Raw genomic sequence first — 18,803 nt, forward strand, 5'->3', positions numbered from 1 at the left:
AACATGGAGGGTAAGAATCACGGATGGCTACTATAAAGTTCAGTTGGAACTACAAACAGTGAATATGCATTATTGCTTTTAAGCATAACAGCTTCAGCAAAGTGTTTGCTTTTACATTATTTACCATGTGTCGAAATCTCAAGTCACTAGTTTATTTTAAATTAGTTGTTTGTGAATCTTGTTTGGGTATTTAGATCAGTGTAGTCAGCTTTAAAATACTATTAATTTTCTGGAGCTTAATTACTCAGTAATTAACTGTATTTGCAAATGGGTCCAGAGAAAGTGGGAAGGGGAAGGGAGAAAGGGTCAGCCAGATCCAGTATCTTCTAGACAGGAAAAGTAACCACTGGGGTAGGTTACTGTTAAAGAGAACGAGACCATCCTAACCAACAGTACACAAGTAGCTAATGTATTTAACAACCATTTCTTAAGTGTAGGAGAAAAAATTGGTCAGAACAGTTCAAAAGAAAAAGCTAGGCAATACATGAAAGAGCCTGTTTTGAAAAAATTTAGTCACATTAAGTTTCACATAAAACCTCTTGTGAAATAAGTAAAATTATTAAATCTCTGAAAAATAAATGTTCTGTTGGAGTAGATAACATCTCTAATAAGATATTAAAACAATGTGGAGCAATTAAAGCTGATGTCCTGAGCCACATATGTAATGCATCACTAACTCAAAGTATTTTCCCAGACAGGTTAAAAGATGCCACTGTCAAGCCTCTGTACAAAAGGGGGACACCACAAATGTCAATAATTATTGGCCAGTATCCTTGCTTACAGCACTCTCAAAAATCTTAGAGAAAGTAATGTACTCAAGAGTGGTTAGCCATCTCAACAGTAATGGGATTCTTAGTAAATCACAGTTCGGATTTCAAAAATGCTGTTCCACTGAGACAGCAATAAACAGTTTCACTGTCCACATAATATAGTCTTTAAATAGTAAAATGTCACCAATAGGAATTTTCTGTGACTTGTCCAAAGCAATTGATTGTGTGAACCATGACATTGTTACAGAAATTACAATTTTATGGCATAAGTGGAATAACATATGAGTGGTTTAAGTCATGCTTAGTCAAGCTACAGAACATGAAGCAAAAAGTTTCCTTGTATAGGTCAAGTTATTTAAATAAGTTTGCCACTTAATCTAACTGGGGTGAAATTACATAAGTGTTCACAGGGTTCAATTATGGCTCCCCTTCGGTTCTTCATATATGTGAACGACCTCCCTTCCTATCTGAAACAGGAAGCTGAATGAACACCGTTTGCTGATGATACAAGCATCATTATTAATCCAGTAAAAGAAAGTCAAATTTATAATGATACAAATAAGGTCTTTGGAAAAGTCATTAACTGGTTTTCTGCAAGTGGGCTTGCTCTAAACTTTGAAAAAACACAGTACATCCAATTTTCTGCTGCAAAAACTAAAATTCCTTCAATAAATATAACACATCAACAGAAGTCAATACACAGGTTAGAGCATACTAACTTTTTGGGAGCACATATAGATTAGAATCTTAATTGGAAAATTCATATTTTGGATCTCCTAAAGCAACTAGCTTCAGCAACTTTTGCGATCAGAATAATTGCCACTTTTGGGGATATATAAATTAGTAAGCTAAAATACTTTGCATACTTTCACTCTCTGATGTCATACGGAATAATATTTTGGGTAACTTAACATTTAGACAAAAAGTATTCACTGCTCAAAAGAAAGTGGTTAGAATAATGTGTGGTGTTCATGGTCACACATCTTGTAAGCATGTTTTTAAAAGATTGGGAATTCTTACAACAGCCTCACAATACATCTACTCACTAATGACATTCGTTCTCAACAACATAGACCAGTTTAAAAACAACAGTGACATTCATGATTATAATACCAGAAAAAAGAAAGACTTGCTCAGCCTATCTTTGGCACAGAAAGGAGTAAAATATGCTGCTATAACAATTTTCGACAAATTACCAGATGAAATAAGGTGTCTGACAGACAGCAGTAATAGCTTCAAAAATAAATTGAAGTCATATCTCCTTGACAATTCATTCTACACCACAGATGTATTCTTAATAGGAATAAATAAATCTATAAATATAGTATATGCATTTTGTGCCATTTAAGGGAATGGGGTAAATAATATAAATATTAATCTTTAACTCTGTATTATCTTAAAAAATTTTGTTTCATATGTGCATTTCTTGTGCACTTCACACATTCCACATTTAACGGCTACCGTACCGAGCGATTGATCAATGGAACACGCAACCAACTAAACTGAACTAGCACACATAATATCAACAAACATCTTGTTTCTCACTTATTCTTCCCCGTCTTGTCCCTCCTACCTGTAGCACACTGTCCGCCTGCTAATGCTGTACAGCAACATGGCTCACAAGGGGAACCCTCCATAGGTCACTCTGACACAGTTGAAACTTTGCAAGTTGAAAAAAGTTGTAAAATAAAGGGACACCTACTTTGGCTTGATCTATAACAAACTGCAGGCTCCAGCTTTTGGAAAATGCTTTGAGGTTTGTGGTTTACTACATAATTATCATATTCCTTGAGGTGCTCTGAATTTTTATGTGTTTAATGTTTTCGTGGTAGATACCATGCCAGAGAATGCACTGGTTCTCCTGAACTGTGAAAGTAAAAACCAATGAAAAACCTAAAAGACTAGAATTTGTGTGCTTTATGTTTTCATTTATTGTTACTTATATAAGATTTGGAATGATAATACTTGTGATAAATGAGATTTGAAATACATTTTCTTTTGTCAGTGATTCTATTCTGTCACATACTTCCATGACAAAAAAGGAAAAGGAAAGCATTAAGTTGGATTTGAACACAGGAATCAAAAATTCAAAGCAGTGCTCATACCCAATGCGCTACCGACTAACCTGCTTTTGTGTTGTGCAAGCACACTGATGAAATGGCATCTAAATTGATGATAATTTTCTCAGAATCTATTGAGTGTTGGCACCAGTGCCAAAATAGGAGTAATTTTATGTTCACCCTTCTTTCAACTTGAAAAAAGCTTTGGCTGTGTCAGAGTGTGACCTATTGAGGGTGGGTTCCCCTTGTCATTTTCTGTGGTTATTCTTCATATTCTACTGCCAATATTTACACATGTCATTAAACTAAATATTATACTACTCTAAAAGCAAGTAAAAAACTGTATGCAGTAATTAGAAAGCATTATATACTCAACCCAGCTTCTGGATTCACTTGACAATGGTAAGTGGCAAAGTGAAACAGACAACTCAACTCCTGGATCTAATTTTTCATTGATGTACTATTTGATTTATATTCTGCTTAACATATCAATGCTCAAATACTGCTAAAAACAACTTATTTAGATTTGTGGAGCATATTTGTACCTCTTCCATATCCAATGTGGATCCTGCTTGTGGTCTACCTTATGTGTCAAGGGGAATGAAGTCCACTCAGTGCAGTCTTTATTGCTGTTTTAGAAGAGATGTTGGGGAAAACAATTTGGTTCTATAACTCCTCTAATCTTTGTTGTGAATTTAAATCACTCACACAAAGTTCCTCTTCAGTTCAGACTGGTGGTCTTTAGAGCTACAGTTCTCGTGACACAAAAGATTTTTTGTCAGTTTTCTGAAGGAAGGTATAACATAGTAACACATGCTTATTATGCATCACATCACAACAATCACCTCAAAGGCCTGTAGCTGAAGAGTTCGTGATGTAAAAGATGATTTTTCACAACCAGAACAGTTAGTTCACATATAGGTGTTCACAATATCCAAACTGTATGAACTACCTTGTGTCTTTCTATCTTTAAGACTTTTTGCTATCCAACTTTTTTCTAGTTGTTCATTTTGAAAACTGGCTCTGGAGAGGCTAATATTTGTCATTAAATGATGCCTTCACGAAGTGCATCTTACTGAACTGCTATCAATTAAGGAACTATTCCTTTTAAAAGGATTGGAATAAGAGAGCTGGCATCAGTAAATGATGATATGGATTATTCTTGGAAAAAAAAAGTTGTAAGCATTCATCACACTATGTGATTTGCTACCCCAGCAAATATGACCAACAATTGTCATTTTCCTCGATTATTAATAAATAATGAAATGTGGAAACTCCAGGTAGGAATATCAACAATGTAGGAAAAGACAGATTGCTACTTACTGCAAAGAAATCATGTTAATTGCAGACAGGCACAATTAAGACACTTACACAATGCTTTTGACCACAGCCTTCATCAACAAAAAAGAAACACACACCATTTGTACACAAATACATATGCTGTCTGGCAATGTGTGCAGAGACTAGTCCTTGCACACTCTGCCAGTCATCGTTCTTCTCTCCCCCATCCGGACATTACCCCTTCCCCACCCTTTCCAGATTGCTAGCCGGCCGGGGTGGCTGAGCAGTTCTGGGCGCTATAGTCTGGAACTGCATGACCGCTACGGTTGCAGGTTCGAATCCTGCCTCGGGCATGGATGTCTGTGATGTCCCTAGGTTAGTTAGGTTTAAGTAGTTCTAAGTTCTAGGGGACTGATGACCTCAGAAGTTAAGTCCCATAGTGCTCTGAGCCATTTGAACCAGTTTACTGCTTCCACCCCATGTGATTGCTGCATTCTGGCCTGAGCTGCCAAAGTTGGTAATCATTTGTGCACGAGGTGTGCTTGCTTGTGTGAGTGAATGATGTGTGTTTATCTTTTGCTGATGGAGCCTGTAGCCGAAAGGTTTGTGTAATACACTCCTGGACATTGAAATAAGAACACCGTGAATTCATTGTCCCAGGAAGGGGAAACTTTATTGACACATTCCTGGGGTCAGATACATCACATGATCACACTGACAGAACCACAGGCACATAGACACAGGCAACAGAGCATGCACAATGTTGGCACTAGTACAGTGTATATCCACCTTTCGCAGTAATGCAGGCTGCTATTCTCCCATGGAGACGATCGTAGAGATGCTGGATGTAGTCCTGTGGAACGGCTTGCCATGCCATTTCCACCTGGCGCCTCAGTTGGACCAGCGTTCGTGCTGGACGTGCAGACCGCGTGAGACGACGCTTCATCCAGTCCCAAACATGCTCAATGGGGGACAGATCCGGAGATCTTGCTGGCCAGGGTAGTTGACTTACACCTTCTAGAGCACGTTGGGTGGCACGGGATACATGTGGACGTGCATTGTCCTGTTGGAACAGCAAGTTCCCTTGCCGGTCTAGGAATGGTAGAACGATGGGTTCGATGACGGTTTGGATGTACCGTGCACTATTCAGTGTCCCCCCGACAATCACCAGAGGTGTACAGCCAGTGTAGGAGATCGCTCCCCACACCATGATGCCGAGTGTTGGCCCTGTGTGCCTCGGTCGTATGCAGTCCTGATTGTGGCGCTCACCTGCACGGCGCCAAACACGCATACGACCATCATTGGCACCAAGGCAGAAGCGACTCTCATCGCTGAAGACAACACGTCTCCATTCGTCCCTCCATTCACGCCTGTCGCGACACCACTGGAGGCGGGCTGCACGATGTTGGGGCGTGAGCGGAAGACAGCCTAACGGTGTGCGGGACCATAGCCCAGCTTCATGGAGGCAGTTGCAAATGGTCCTCGCCGATACCCCAGGAGCAACAGTGTCCCTAATTTGCTGGAAAGTGGCGGTGCGGTCCCCTACGGCACTGTGTACGATCCTACGGTCTTGGCGTGCATCCGTGTGTCGCTGCGGTCCGGTCCCAGGTCGACGGGCACGTGCACCTTACGCCGACCACTGGTGACAACATCGATGTACTGTGGAGACCTCACGCCCCACGTGTTGAGCAATTCGGCGGTACGTCCACCCGGCCTCCCGCATGCCCACTATATGCCCTCGCTCAAAGTCCGTCAACTGCACATACGGTTCACGTCCACGCTGTTGCGGCATGCTAGCAGTGTTAAAGACTGCGATGGAGCTCCGTATGCCACGGCAAACTGGCTGACACTGACGGCAGCGGTGCACAAATGCTGCGCAGCTAGCGCCATTCGACGGCCAACACCGCGGTTCCTGGTGTGTCCGCTGTGCCGTGCGTGTGATCATTGCTTGTACAGCCCTCTCGCAGTGTCCGGAGCAAGTATGGTGGGTCTGACACACCGGTGTCAATGTGTTCTTCTTTCCATTTCCAGCAGTGTATCTTTTAATTGTGCCTGTCTGCATCTTAATGTGTAGTCTTTATGGTAAGTAGCAATCTTATTCTTTCCTACATAATTAGTAATGGAACATAGGCTGTGGTTTTTGCACTTTTAAGATTTTGAGCTGTTGTTATTTATTTTGTGTGCCCATCTCTAATTATGATTCTATATAATAGATAATTTCCTTACATATGTATCACATACTAGGTTTGCAAACTGAAAAGGCTGTTGTTTTGTCATTTCAAGTCTGTCATTAAAGTGTTGAGAACTACTGTGGTCAGTGAACTTCTCAGACAGATGTCTTCCAGTTATTCATGACAAGAATAATTTTACTTAAAATGATAAATGATGAGATAAACAAAAAAAAAGCGTGGATATTAAATCTTTTATGATGGCACTGGCCTGCTCTTTGTTGAAGTTACAATCCAAAAACAGTCCTTTCACAAGGCACAGTCTATAGATAATTAGCCTAACAGTAGTTGGAACGATCCTCTTACCACTCAGAAACCAGCCTGTAGCCAGTCTGTCATTAACATGAGCATTTTGGGGATCTCCATGTAGTGCAAATTGTATCATAGATGAATCCATATTTTGATTAGTGGAGGTGAACAGTTACTTAGGTGACAACCAGAAGTAACCATGTGCTCCACTTCAGTCACCTATTTCTGCAGTGAACTGCTATTAGTCATGTCTATTTTACTGAATTTGTTGTATACAGATGTGTACTTGAGCCACACAGTGTGAAATGCTTTTGCCTGATGGGTTAACACCACCAATTGTGCTCCAGATGTTTCATACCAACAGCACTAACAGACACTAAATCCCTTCGCTCAGGGTTAGGCACATACTCTACATCCAAAAGTGACTCCTACAACTCTCTCATGTTGTTGTGGCTTGCTGACCAAATGCACAATGAGAGAGAACTTTTATGAATGTAAGCCAGGTTTATTTTTCTATAGAAGCTTTAAAACAACCATGTAATTGTAAAAGTGTCGTGTCTATAACGTGTGCAGGGTGCCAAGAAAATTAATGCTCTCCCTATTTTTGTGAGGAGTATCATTGCAGCACTTGGATATCATCAAATGTGATCTGATTAAAAGTATCTAATTTTACATACAAAGTTCTTGTGTACGCGTTACAATTTCGTCATGGAAACTTATTTGCATTCCCACATTTGCATTTGCCTTTCCTTTTCATGCTTGTGTCAAAATGTTAATAAATCGCAAATCCACAGTTTGAGTCCAGAAAGTAATGCATCTCATTTTTTTGGTAATGGACTGTATGTCGCAGTGCATTCAGGCTGATGAGAGTGGGAGGAGGTGAGACCTTGGTTTCCAGTGGTAGGTTGCTCAATTGTTTCCGTGCTCTTGGAGAGTTAGGACTGCTTCTTCCATTAACCTCTACGTAGTGGTCGCATTGAAGTTGTTGTTGTTGTTGTTGTTGTTGTTGTTGTTGTTGTTGTTGTCTTCAGTACAGAGACTGGTTTGTATGCAGCTCTCCATGCTACTCTATCTTGTGCAAGCTTTTTCATCTCTGAGTAACTACTGCAACCTTCATCCTTTTGATTCTGCTTAGTATATTCGTCTCTTGGTCTCCGTCTATGATTTTTACCCCCAAGGTTTCCCTCCAGTACTAAATTGGTGATCCCATGATGCCTCAGAACGTGTCCTTATCAGCCGATCCATTCTTCTAGTCAAGTTGTATCATAAATTCCTTTTCTCCCCAATTTTACTCAGTACCTCCTCATTAGTTATGTGATCAACCCATCCAATCTTCAGAATTCTTGTTAGCACCACATTTCAAAAGCTTCTATTCTCTTCTTCTCTAAACTATTTATTGTCCATGTTTCACTTCTATACATGCCTACACTCCATACAAATACTTTGACTTCCTGACACTTAAATCTATACTCAATGTTAACAAATTTCTCTTCTTCAGAAAAGCTACATTTTATATCCTCTCTACTTCGACCATCGTCAGTTATTGTTCTCTCCAAATAGCAAAATTCATCTACTACTTTAGGTGTCTCATTTACTGATCTAATTTCATCAGCATAACCTGATTTAATTAGACTACATTCTATTATCCTCATTTTACTCTTGTTGATGTTCATCTTACATCCTCCTTTCAAGACACTATTCATTCCGTTCAGCTGCTCTTCCAAGCATTGAACTTACGATGGAGAAAACTTTAGACCAATACTGTTTCATAAAGTTTCATGTGAAACTCAACAAGGCACTGCTGGAAGCTTTTGGAATGCTTTAAAAAAGCCTTCGTGGCTGATTTCATGTCCAGGCCACAGTCGAACAGATGGCGCAAGCTACTTAGATATGGTCAGGAGAAGGTTACTGACAAAGCCTGCGCAGAACATGTGCCGAAGCAAGCTGTTATAATTTTAATTCCCCTCTTGTTTTGCCACCTGCCTCCTTAAATTCGTTTTTTCACTTTGAACGAATTACCATTAACACACGTGAGTATAATCTGCATTTTCAGTTTTAAAGAATATAATACCAGATCTAATTTTGCGCTTAGTTTTATGTATGTAATTGTTTTCCTAATATATATAGACTATTCCTAGTTAGTATCTTTCATTATATGAACAAATATAAATTCCTATAGTAATTATAAACATTTGGAATCACAAATCCTAGTAATCTTAAAGCATTTATTTGGCTCTATTTGAAAACATGTTTGCAAAGCCAGCTCTTAATTAATTCCAAAGTAATTAACAGCTTTGTCAAAAGTATTATTTGATACTTATTTTTGTTAATTTCACAATTTAAGCAAATAATTCGGCTTAACCCTTGCAGTAGAAGAAACTGTTAAAAAGGTGGAATTTTTTGATGTATTCAGTTAATGTAATGAGTTAAATTTTAATTGTAATTTCTGTAAATTTAATTTAGAACAATGTGTGGTTTCAGTACCTATTATTATGATGATACATAAGAGTCTGATTTTTGGTCACGAGACAGTCAGTCCACAGCAGAGTTTCGAACGAGGGGCTTGTGTTGGTTAGAACAACAACAATGCTTCAACTTAACTGTCAAATAAGTGTTACACCAATAGGCCGCGTGTTAAAACAATGACAGTGTCAGCTCCATAAGTACCTCACTATTCTTCAAGAACTATGAATTATGTGGTTATGTTTTTACTGCTCGTAGATGTTCAACAGTAAACTATTGTAGCAGTATGTGGATGGTTCACTTGGTAACTATTAATGAGGCTTATAGGAAGTAAGAACAATAGTGCAGTGGCCATATATAACTGTGTATTATTGGGGGGGGGGGGGGGGGGTGAAAAGTGAAATGAAAGTACTTTGAAATGCAACTGTGTACCTGTTGGCTATATTATTTACAGTAGTTAGTTAGTTAGTGTAGGAATGCACAACCCTTTTTTCAGCCAGCATAGCAGCACAGTACATCAACACCGAAGACAACAAATGAAATAAATAAAACAGGTGGAAATGCTACAAACACCTGTCAATAACGCAAACGGATGACCATATATTTTTATGTGCCAGTTATTGAATTCAGGCCATCAAATTATTGTGTGCTTGATGTCAAAATTATTGAACTTGACAAAAACAGTTGTTCATGGTACAATCTGAACTCAAAGGGACTGAGTGCAGAATGGTGCACAATTTCATCACCTTGCCAGAAACGTGCCCACATAAGCAAGTCCCATGCGAAGTCCATGTTCATATTCTTTTATACTCAAAGGAGATAGTTCGCCACGAGTTTATACCCACTGGCCCAGCTGTCAGTGCTCAGTTTTACGAGGAAATGCTCCAGATACTGAATCACAGGGTTGCCTGTATCCGAAAGGAGTTCCGTGCGAAGTGGAAACTGCACCACAGCAACACAGTGGCTCACACCGCCTTTCTTGTCATGGCCTAACTGACCCAGATTGGTGTGAAAACAGTGCCCATCCCCCTCAGCAGAAAAGGTACCTCATAAGAAAGCAACTTGAGTTGGTGTACAATGTGCAAGCTACTTCAATGGCTTTTCTGAAGAGCATACTAATTGAGAAGTTCCAGAAAGCTTATGATGCATCGAAATCACACTAACAAAAATAAAGATTGTGACACTTTGCTTTCTGGACAAACGTTGTATTGAATATTATTTCAGTCTTACGTACGATGTGAGTAACATAAAAATTGAAAAGGAAAAAGTTAATGCGTACATTCTCAACTCCATGGCAACCAGATTCCCATTCTGTTAGCTCTCTGCTGCACCAACTCCTGCCTGGAAACTATACTAATGCAAGTGGCTCATGTCTCACCCTACCTGCGCCAAAAATGTTATTTTTTCTAGGTACTTGGCTATCTTGAGCTCCCACTGCTGTTACTTTCATTTCTGACCAAGTCTATAAATAAATATCGGCAAAATTGGTGCTGTCCGCTTTTGAACTGGAAGCAGTGTTTGGGCTGCAGTTGGCACATGAGATCACTGTGGGATCAGTTCTGATGATGTCACTGTGGGTCATTTCTGTTAACAACCTTGTGTGTGTGGTGGTCTGGGAGTAATTCACAGTAGTGGGAAGTCAAGGAAATGTGCATGTCTGTATTTTTGCTCTCTGAAATGTTTTGTGGTAGTCTTTCTGTATGATGCTGTCTTTTTTCCTAAGGTCCCTTTCAGTGACACAGATAGTAGATATCAGTGACTCATTACCAAGATGATTATTTCAATGTAAGGTACACTCTAAAGTACACAAATTGCTAGGAACATGCAGCACATTGTTTAAAAAATTGACATTTTTTTTTAGTCCATCACAGCCAATAGCAGTCAAAATTACTGACTTGTATTCTAAAAAAATAGCAGTTTTCAAGAAAGCAGTTTCATTCAACAGTTTTCTAGCTTGCTCTTCAGAGCAACATTACTGTGAAACTATTTCAGGGTTTCATAAAAGCTTTTGATAACTCTTTAACTACTAAAAAAAATTGCTGCAGTAAAACTTCCTTGAATAGTAGACAATCAAATTCTGTACCTTTGAGATGACGAAGTTCTTTTGATTGTCGTATTACATGTGGAAACACACTGCTGGTTTTTTGTGTAAATAATGGGAAGAAAGGCTCTCTTCCATTTTTCTAATTGGCCTTGTCTCTTCTAGGCTTTCCTTCAGTTACTGTAGTGATTTTCTTCTTTGTTATGTAGCACTTCTTAAAATGTATCAAAAAAGTCTCGAAAAGTGCAAAAACAATTAACAGATTTATGTCTTGTGCACTAGTAAATAATATCTGCAGCCACATTGTTTTCTGGATTATGTGATTCTGATTTTGTGCTGTTATTGGCTTGTCCAATAGATGCCACAGTCTGAAGTGAAATGCATTGGTAGGAGTCCATTTTTGGAATTCACACAAACATTCAGTTGCTAAAAGCTTGTATGTCTGGATATTGTTTGGAAGGAATAGATTTCATCAATGAAAAGAGTAAGGGAAAATATTGACAACTTTCTCTATTTTCACAAGGGAAACATGTCTCTGTCTTTGATGTTCAGCTAGTCAAACATCATTAGCTGTTTTAACTGCCATATGGATATTAACAAATTAAAACTGGAACATCAAGCAGGATACATATAACTTCCATAGATTAAGTACAAGACAACACATGAGTGATTACGATAGAGAAACTATACATGATCTGTGTTATGAAAATTCAGTACGATATGAAACCATCAAATACTGCATAAGTGTCTCTTAATGTTGTGATATGTAATCAGAGATCAGGATTGCACTTTTCTCACCAAATACAGCAGAGAATTCTTCTTCCTGAGACATTTCTGCTTATGTGGGTCATTCACAGTGCCTCTTCCAGTCTTCTTTTTCTCCCACTGTCTATTATTCACAATTTCCTCCCATTGTAGGCCTCTTCTGTTCACATCATCCTTCACCTGGTCTCTCCATCTTGTTCGTGGTTTTTTGATTTGTCTTCTTTCAGATACTGCCCATTCCTGAGCTCTTCTTGGAAGCCTTTTTATACCTTTCTTTTAGTGTGGCCAAACCATTTCATCCAGTTCCCTCCATAGTTTCTTTAATGGGACTTATATGAAGCGTGTTTCATATTGTTTTATTCCTTATCCTGATTATTCTCGTCTTACCCACAATCCCTCATAGAAAGCCCATCTCTGTCATTTGTATTCTGCTCAGATCTTTGTGTGTCAAAGTCCAACATTCTGATCTGTAGGTCAAAATTGGTAGAAAATATGACTTGTACGTTATGATCTTTGTTTTAAGAGGTATTTTCAGTTTCCTAATTATATCCACTAAACAATAATAAAATTTTGAGCAATTTCTTGTCATTTCCAAAATTTCATCTTTAATGTTTCATTTCTGGGTTAGTTTACTATCTAGATATTTGAAAGCTTACACTTCTTTAATAATTTTTTCCATAGCAGCTTACATCCTTCATTTTTTAGGGTTCTAGTACATCAGTTGGTAAAAATAGAACCGTAAAAGATCACTTTGTTGCCCATCTCTTAAGAACTTTTTTTTTCTCGGAAAGGGGTAGAGGTATTGAGTTGAAAAAAGTTGAGCTTCTAAGTCACTGCAGTCAAAAACCATTTATGCCTTGTATTTTGATATTCACAATCTCACTCATCAAAAGCTATTGATGAACAATCTACACAAGTAATTAAGTTTGTGTTGTACCTTCAGAAACCTCTGCCAGGTATATAGTTGTTCCTCCAATTTCTGCTCCTTGTCTTCCCAAATCATTCCATCGTCTGCCTAAGCTGTGATTCACATATTGCTTGCTGGGAGTTGACTCACTGAAATACGATATTTGAGTTACCGAGGAGTGACAGTACTTCAGACTCTGAAATGTTTCTAAAGTAGTGGTTAATGTTCAAATTTTGTAGCCAGTGGCATAATCAGAGATCACATTTGGTGTTCACCATGACACTCAACAATGTTGGCTTGCAGATTGTGGTCACCACAGTAGCGTGTAACATGTATGCGACCGAACTGTAAATCATGTTGGAAAGGGATGCATCTGAAAACACCACTCATCATGCATGCTCTGGTGTTTCAAACCCAGTCTGAGGTGGGTGTGTTTTCTGGAGAATCGAAGTGAGCATGATGTAACTGCTACATAAGTCAAGCATGCATTTAATTTTATAATTTTTGAAGCTTTATTGAATTCTTTGTGTCAACTAGATTTGTGGAAATTGCTTTTGTGCCGATACTAGTATAAACATACATAATCATCTAGTATTACAATTCAAACTGTGATGAGACCCTATAAACAGTTAATAATAATAGGTTCAATCTAAGAGTTGCCACATTTCTATAATTTTTTTTTTTTTTTTTTTTTTTTTTTTTTTTTTTTTTTTTTTTTTTTTTTTTTCTTTTCCCCCTCAGGTGTGTGGATGCCAGGCAGGCAAAATCTGTCAGGTGTAGGTTTCACAGAGACTGTAGATGTCAAAAAAACTATGCAGAGCGGAATGTCAGCAGCTGTACCAAAATTTAATCAGCAGAAAGGTGTGGTTTGGGGTCCATCAGTGCATCAGAGGGATGCACATTCTTCATCCACATCATCTACGAATCAATCAAATATCTTCAGGCAAGAGAAGAAAGGTTACAGTAATTTTGATGAAGAGAACCAACATCAGAACACAGCTTTTCACACTGCTAGAGAAGAACTGGTAAGAAAATGTTGTGTGTGTGTGTGTGTGTGTGTGTGTGTGTGTGTGTGTGTGTGTGTGTGTGTGTGTGGTGCAGTGCAGTGCAGTGCAGTATGTAAGCCAAATCTATTCTACAAACTGGTCATAATGAATACATTTGGACCTTTAGGTTTATTTTGACAAGCGAATGAATAGCTGTAAAATGTTCTGCTTTCGCCTTATCATCGAGTATGATTTCACTGTGACTAACAAATGTTTCTGTGACCTTCCTGTTGGTTGTTTCCTCAGTATCTCACATCGAAGTATCTTCTTGCATTTTTTACATTTCTCCACTCTCATCAAGTGACCATACCACTGCAGGCTGCACTTTCATATGCCGACAATAATGGGCAGGTTGGTGCCAGCTTAACTTCTGTTCATTTCATTTTTCTCATTGTTATTCTTAGTCTTCCGATATATAATTTTGATTAATTACATTTCTTTAGCTTAAAAAGTTTTCTGTTGTTCTTATCTAGGGGAGTATCTGTTTCCAGTCCATAGATCAGAATTGGTACAAAGTGAGTGTGTGACATGGTTAGTTTATATTTTTTTGGCATTTTGCTCTCTTGTATTCGGTTTCTTGTTTAGCTGTATAGCTATGAGGTCTTTCATGTCTGTTGGGTATTTAGTATCTTGCTGGGGTATGGTATAACCCAAGCATTTGAAATGGTTTCTTCCTCAGTGACTTTCATTTGTGCTGCTTATTTTTAGTTTTGAACTTTCTGAACTGGTTATTCCAACAAACCAAGATAAATATTTGTTGTGATAAGACACTGCCTTGTTGCACTCCTTTGTGTGTTTCAAAGCACTAGGATCTTCCGACTTCTATTTAAACACAGCTGTATCTTTCCTTGCACATGTGCATGTTTTTAATAAGAAAGCTTGGCATGTTTCTGTCTTCTGGGCATTTCCTAACCTCCTGTCTTGGGACAGTGACATGCATTTTCTGTATATAGAAATACTGTGGTGTCATTCCTCCCCAGTTTCCAGTACTACTCCATTAAAATCGTTGCAACAAAAAAAAGATTTGTAGTGCTTCTGTTCTTCCTGAATCTACATTGTTACTCTCTCAAGAATTCTTTTAATATATTTCGTAGCTTTTATCATCTCTACATTGAGTTCATCAGTAACTGGTTTCTTACTGTTTTCGTGTTCTTTAGTTGTGTCTATTCCTCCTGACGCATTAGTGAGAGCTATGTAAGGTTTGCATGTGGCCTCTCTCTCTGTCCTCACCAATGCTGTTGTTTTCACTGACGTTTCCAGTGGGGCAGGTTTCAGTTAATTGTTGTTCGTCTGTGCTTCCACAAAAGGCTAATTGAGCTCCCGTACTAGAACAGGGCAACACAGTGTAATGTCAGTAAAAAGTACATAATTAGGGTTATTGTTGTCTCCCCCAGCTGAAGATAATGTGCAAACAGTTAGTATTGCATTATTTGCCTGTCATTTCTGATTCTACAGCATTCTTAATTGTACGTGAGTATCACATGTGCTGTGTAGAAATCACTGAAAACAAATTTTGTCAGTCTGCTTAGTCAACTGAGACTTGAAAATGCATTTCTGTTGTTTCATTATTATTTTAGGTTTCTCATTAGCATTGTAGAAAAATGAAGCCCTGTGTTAATCAATTACTGTTTCCCCTTATGTGAGCAAATCGGAAAAGATTTTCCCAATCATGCAGGAATTCTGAACCAGTGAAGTTCATTTTGTCAATGGTATAACTTGGCTAAGAAACATAACTTAATAACTCTGCTGATAAACAAGCTTTCCCATTGTAGGCAGGGCCATTTGTGTAAGCAGCCAAGTTATATACAAGCTCTGCCACAGTCACTCCACAGCATTTTATGAGCGTGATGACCCTCCAACTGTCCACCAGAATGAGTGGCCACTGCCAAACTGTGGCCAAGAACAAAGTTAACAGCAAGTGACACAACAGGCTGAGCACAATACACTTGACTTCAATGGCTTTTTCACATTCTGTGCCATCTAGATCCTACCTCCCAGCTCCATTTTTTCTGAACTACATAGAAGGGCGTTACAGTTGAAGCATATCCTTTGCTGCTGTAATCTTCCTGGTCTTGATTTCTGTTAACCCACTATATCCACACCTTCTACCCAACAGTTTCCCCTTCCTCTGTTCTCTAACCCCTCCAAATCTATGCTTGCATGTCATCTTCATTGTGCACTGCATCTCGTCAGTCAGCTCTGGTACCAGTGTGCCACATGCCTAGTCTGTGCACCTGCCACCTCTCTCTCCCTCCTCCCCCCCCCCCCCCCCCCCTTCGCCCCTCCTGCACACCTGCAGCCAGCACAATGTAGGAGTGTAGGTTTTGTGTGTGTGTGTGTGTGTGTGTGTGTGTGTGTGTGTGTGTGTGTGTGTGTGTGTGTCCTTTACTTCTAAGTTATTAGTCAGATCTTGATTTCCAAGTGTTTCAATGACTGAAAATTGGCCTTAAATTTTACCTACAATTAGAATGAGACGCAATTGGAACTGATCTATGCATACAAATACCTGGGTGCAATAATTGGTAGGGATATGCAATAGCATGACGATATAGGCTTAATGTAAGTAAAGAAGGTGATAGCCTTCAATTCATTCGTAGTGTATTGGCAAAATGCAGTCAGACTACAGAGGAGACTGCTTACACGATGTTTATGAGACCCAAATTTGTCTAACAAGGAACCAAAATAGGTCCAAAAAGGGATATTTGAATCTGTACAAAGAATGGTGGCACTTATGGTTGCAGATTTGTTTGACCCTGTGGTGAGCGTCAGGAGATACTGATAAACCTGGAATGGCAAATCTTGAATATACACCAATCACCCTGCAAAAATCTACGTGCAAAATTTTTGAAAACCAGTATCACAGCCTTAGACTCTAGGAATATACTGTAGCTATTTGCATATCATTCCCAGAGTCTGCAAAGACAAAATTAGACTTGGTACAGCATGCACAAAGGTAAACAATCAATCATTCTTCCAGTACTATGTATGTGAATGGCATAGAATGGGAAGAAATATATATATATATATATATATATATATATATATATATATATATATATATATATTAAAAACAAAGATTCCAAGACTTACCAAGCGGGAAAGCGCCGGCAGACAGGCACATTAACAAAACACACAAACACACACACAGAATTACTAGCTTTCGCAACCGATGGTTGCTTCTTCAGGAAGGAGAGGGAAAGACAAAAGGATGTGGGTTTTAAGGGAGAGGGTAAGGAGTCATTCCAATCCCGGGAGCGGAAAGACTTCCCTTAGGGGAAAAAAAGGACAGGTGTACACTCGCATACACATACACACACATATCCATCCGCACATACATCTGTGTATGTGCAGATGTGTGTGTATGTGTGTGCGAGTGTACACCTGTCCTTTTTTTCCCCTAAGGGAAGTCTTTCCGCTCCCGGGATTGGAATGACTGCTTACCCTCTCCCTTAAAACCCACATCCTTTCGTCTTTCCCTCTCCTTCCTGAAGAAGCAACCATCGGTTGCGAAAGCTAGTAATTCTGTGTGTGTGTTTGTGTGTTTTGTTAATGTGCCTGTCTGCCGGCGCTTTCCCGCTTGGTAAGTCTTGGAATCTTTGTTTTTAATATATTTTTCCCATGTGGAAGTTTCTTTCTATTTTATTTACATCATCATTAATTTGAACCCAACAATTACGTTTGTTATTGTCTCTGTTGCATTTCGAAATCTTCTCTATCGTCTTACTTTCTCTTTTCATTTGTACAAGAAGTTTCACTTTGTATTCATCTTCCATTTTTCCGTAATCTACCATACATTTTATCCTGCCTAATTATACTGAATAATACGTAATTTACTTCCAAACCATAACCTAAAATTTTCAACGCTTTCAACATAACCGCTGCTATAAAATCCATTGTTCCAAGTTTACAAACATTTCGTGTAAACTCGTGAATACTATTTCACAGCTTCAGTTCCTTTCACCCATTACACAACCATCTCAGTTTTTTCCAACAACTTTCGTTTTATTTCCATTCCCATTTTTCCCACATAACCGATCATTTTTTAGCAGCTTCCCACAGGTTTACACGTTATTATTTCTTCATCAAACAATTGTTAGCCTCATTCTCATAACCTTCCAGTACATAACCAGTCCTTTGAATACATTTACACACATATTCTTTGAGATTTTATTCGAAAATTTTTTTTTCGAATTTTATTTTTTCGGAAATTATTTTTTCGAAACTTTTTTCGAGTAAAAAAAATTTTTTTTTTTTTTTTCGAAATTTTCTTGAAATTCCCCACCCTTTAACGTGATCTGGAGACAACATAACTACCCAACCTTTGCACCCATTGTTGTTCAGCAGCCTAAGTTCTGCACATGATCAACATAGCTCATCTCAAACCAACACTTTTTCGACTTTTTTCACACCTTTATCTCTCCCTATATAAATCTCTATTTACTTTCACTTTAACCTCATATTACCCTTTCCACCTAGTAATACCATGTCAACCTCACAACATCCCTACAACGACCCCATTAAATTTTATTTACATTCCCTCCGCAAACATGCCTTCACCCTAGCCAGATTACGCTCCCATATTTTATTTACTCCCAAAGGCCTCACACTTAAAGTTCCCATCTCTGGCTGCAATCCTTCTTTCCATCAGTCCTTATACCAGTTCCAAACAGCACAATCCATAGCCCTCACCCGCCTAATCCTTCACCTATACATCGACTCGGCCAATGAACACACCCGTCAACTCCTATCCCAAATTAAAGTCCTCAATCTTTCCTCTCCCACATCCACACCGGCTGTACATAGCATCCTCCTACAGGCCAACCGCAAATTAGAACAACATGCCACCCTCCACCTCAAAAAACTATCCAATCTCCTGGTTTCCCACCTCCGGAAAGGCAACTCACTCACCCTCCATAACCTTTCCAACAAACCTCAACCTCCTCTCATTGCACACAGACCCAGTCTCTCCCATCTACTCAATCTCCCACTTCCA

At 38.9% G+C, this 18,803-nt stretch overlaps 1 protein-coding gene across 1 annotated transcript in view; it reads left to right on the forward strand.

Moving 5' to 3' along the window:
- Positions 1-18,803, forward strand: part of LOC126355207 (fidgetin-like protein 1) — a 190,079-nt gene that overhangs the window by 116,140 nt on the left and 55,136 nt on the right. Inside the window, exon 5 of the mRNA XM_050005454.1 lies at positions 13,506-13,789. Coding sequence (XP_049861411.1) covers positions 13,506-13,789 — 284 coding nt within the window. The remainder of the gene's footprint in view (positions 1-13,505; positions 13,790-18,803) is intronic.

This window comes from Schistocerca gregaria, chromosome 3, assembly GCF_023897955.1.
Source record: "Schistocerca gregaria isolate iqSchGreg1 chromosome 3, iqSchGreg1.2, whole genome shotgun sequence".
Lineage (NCBI taxonomy): Eukaryota > Metazoa > Arthropoda > Insecta > Orthoptera > Acrididae > Schistocerca > Schistocerca gregaria.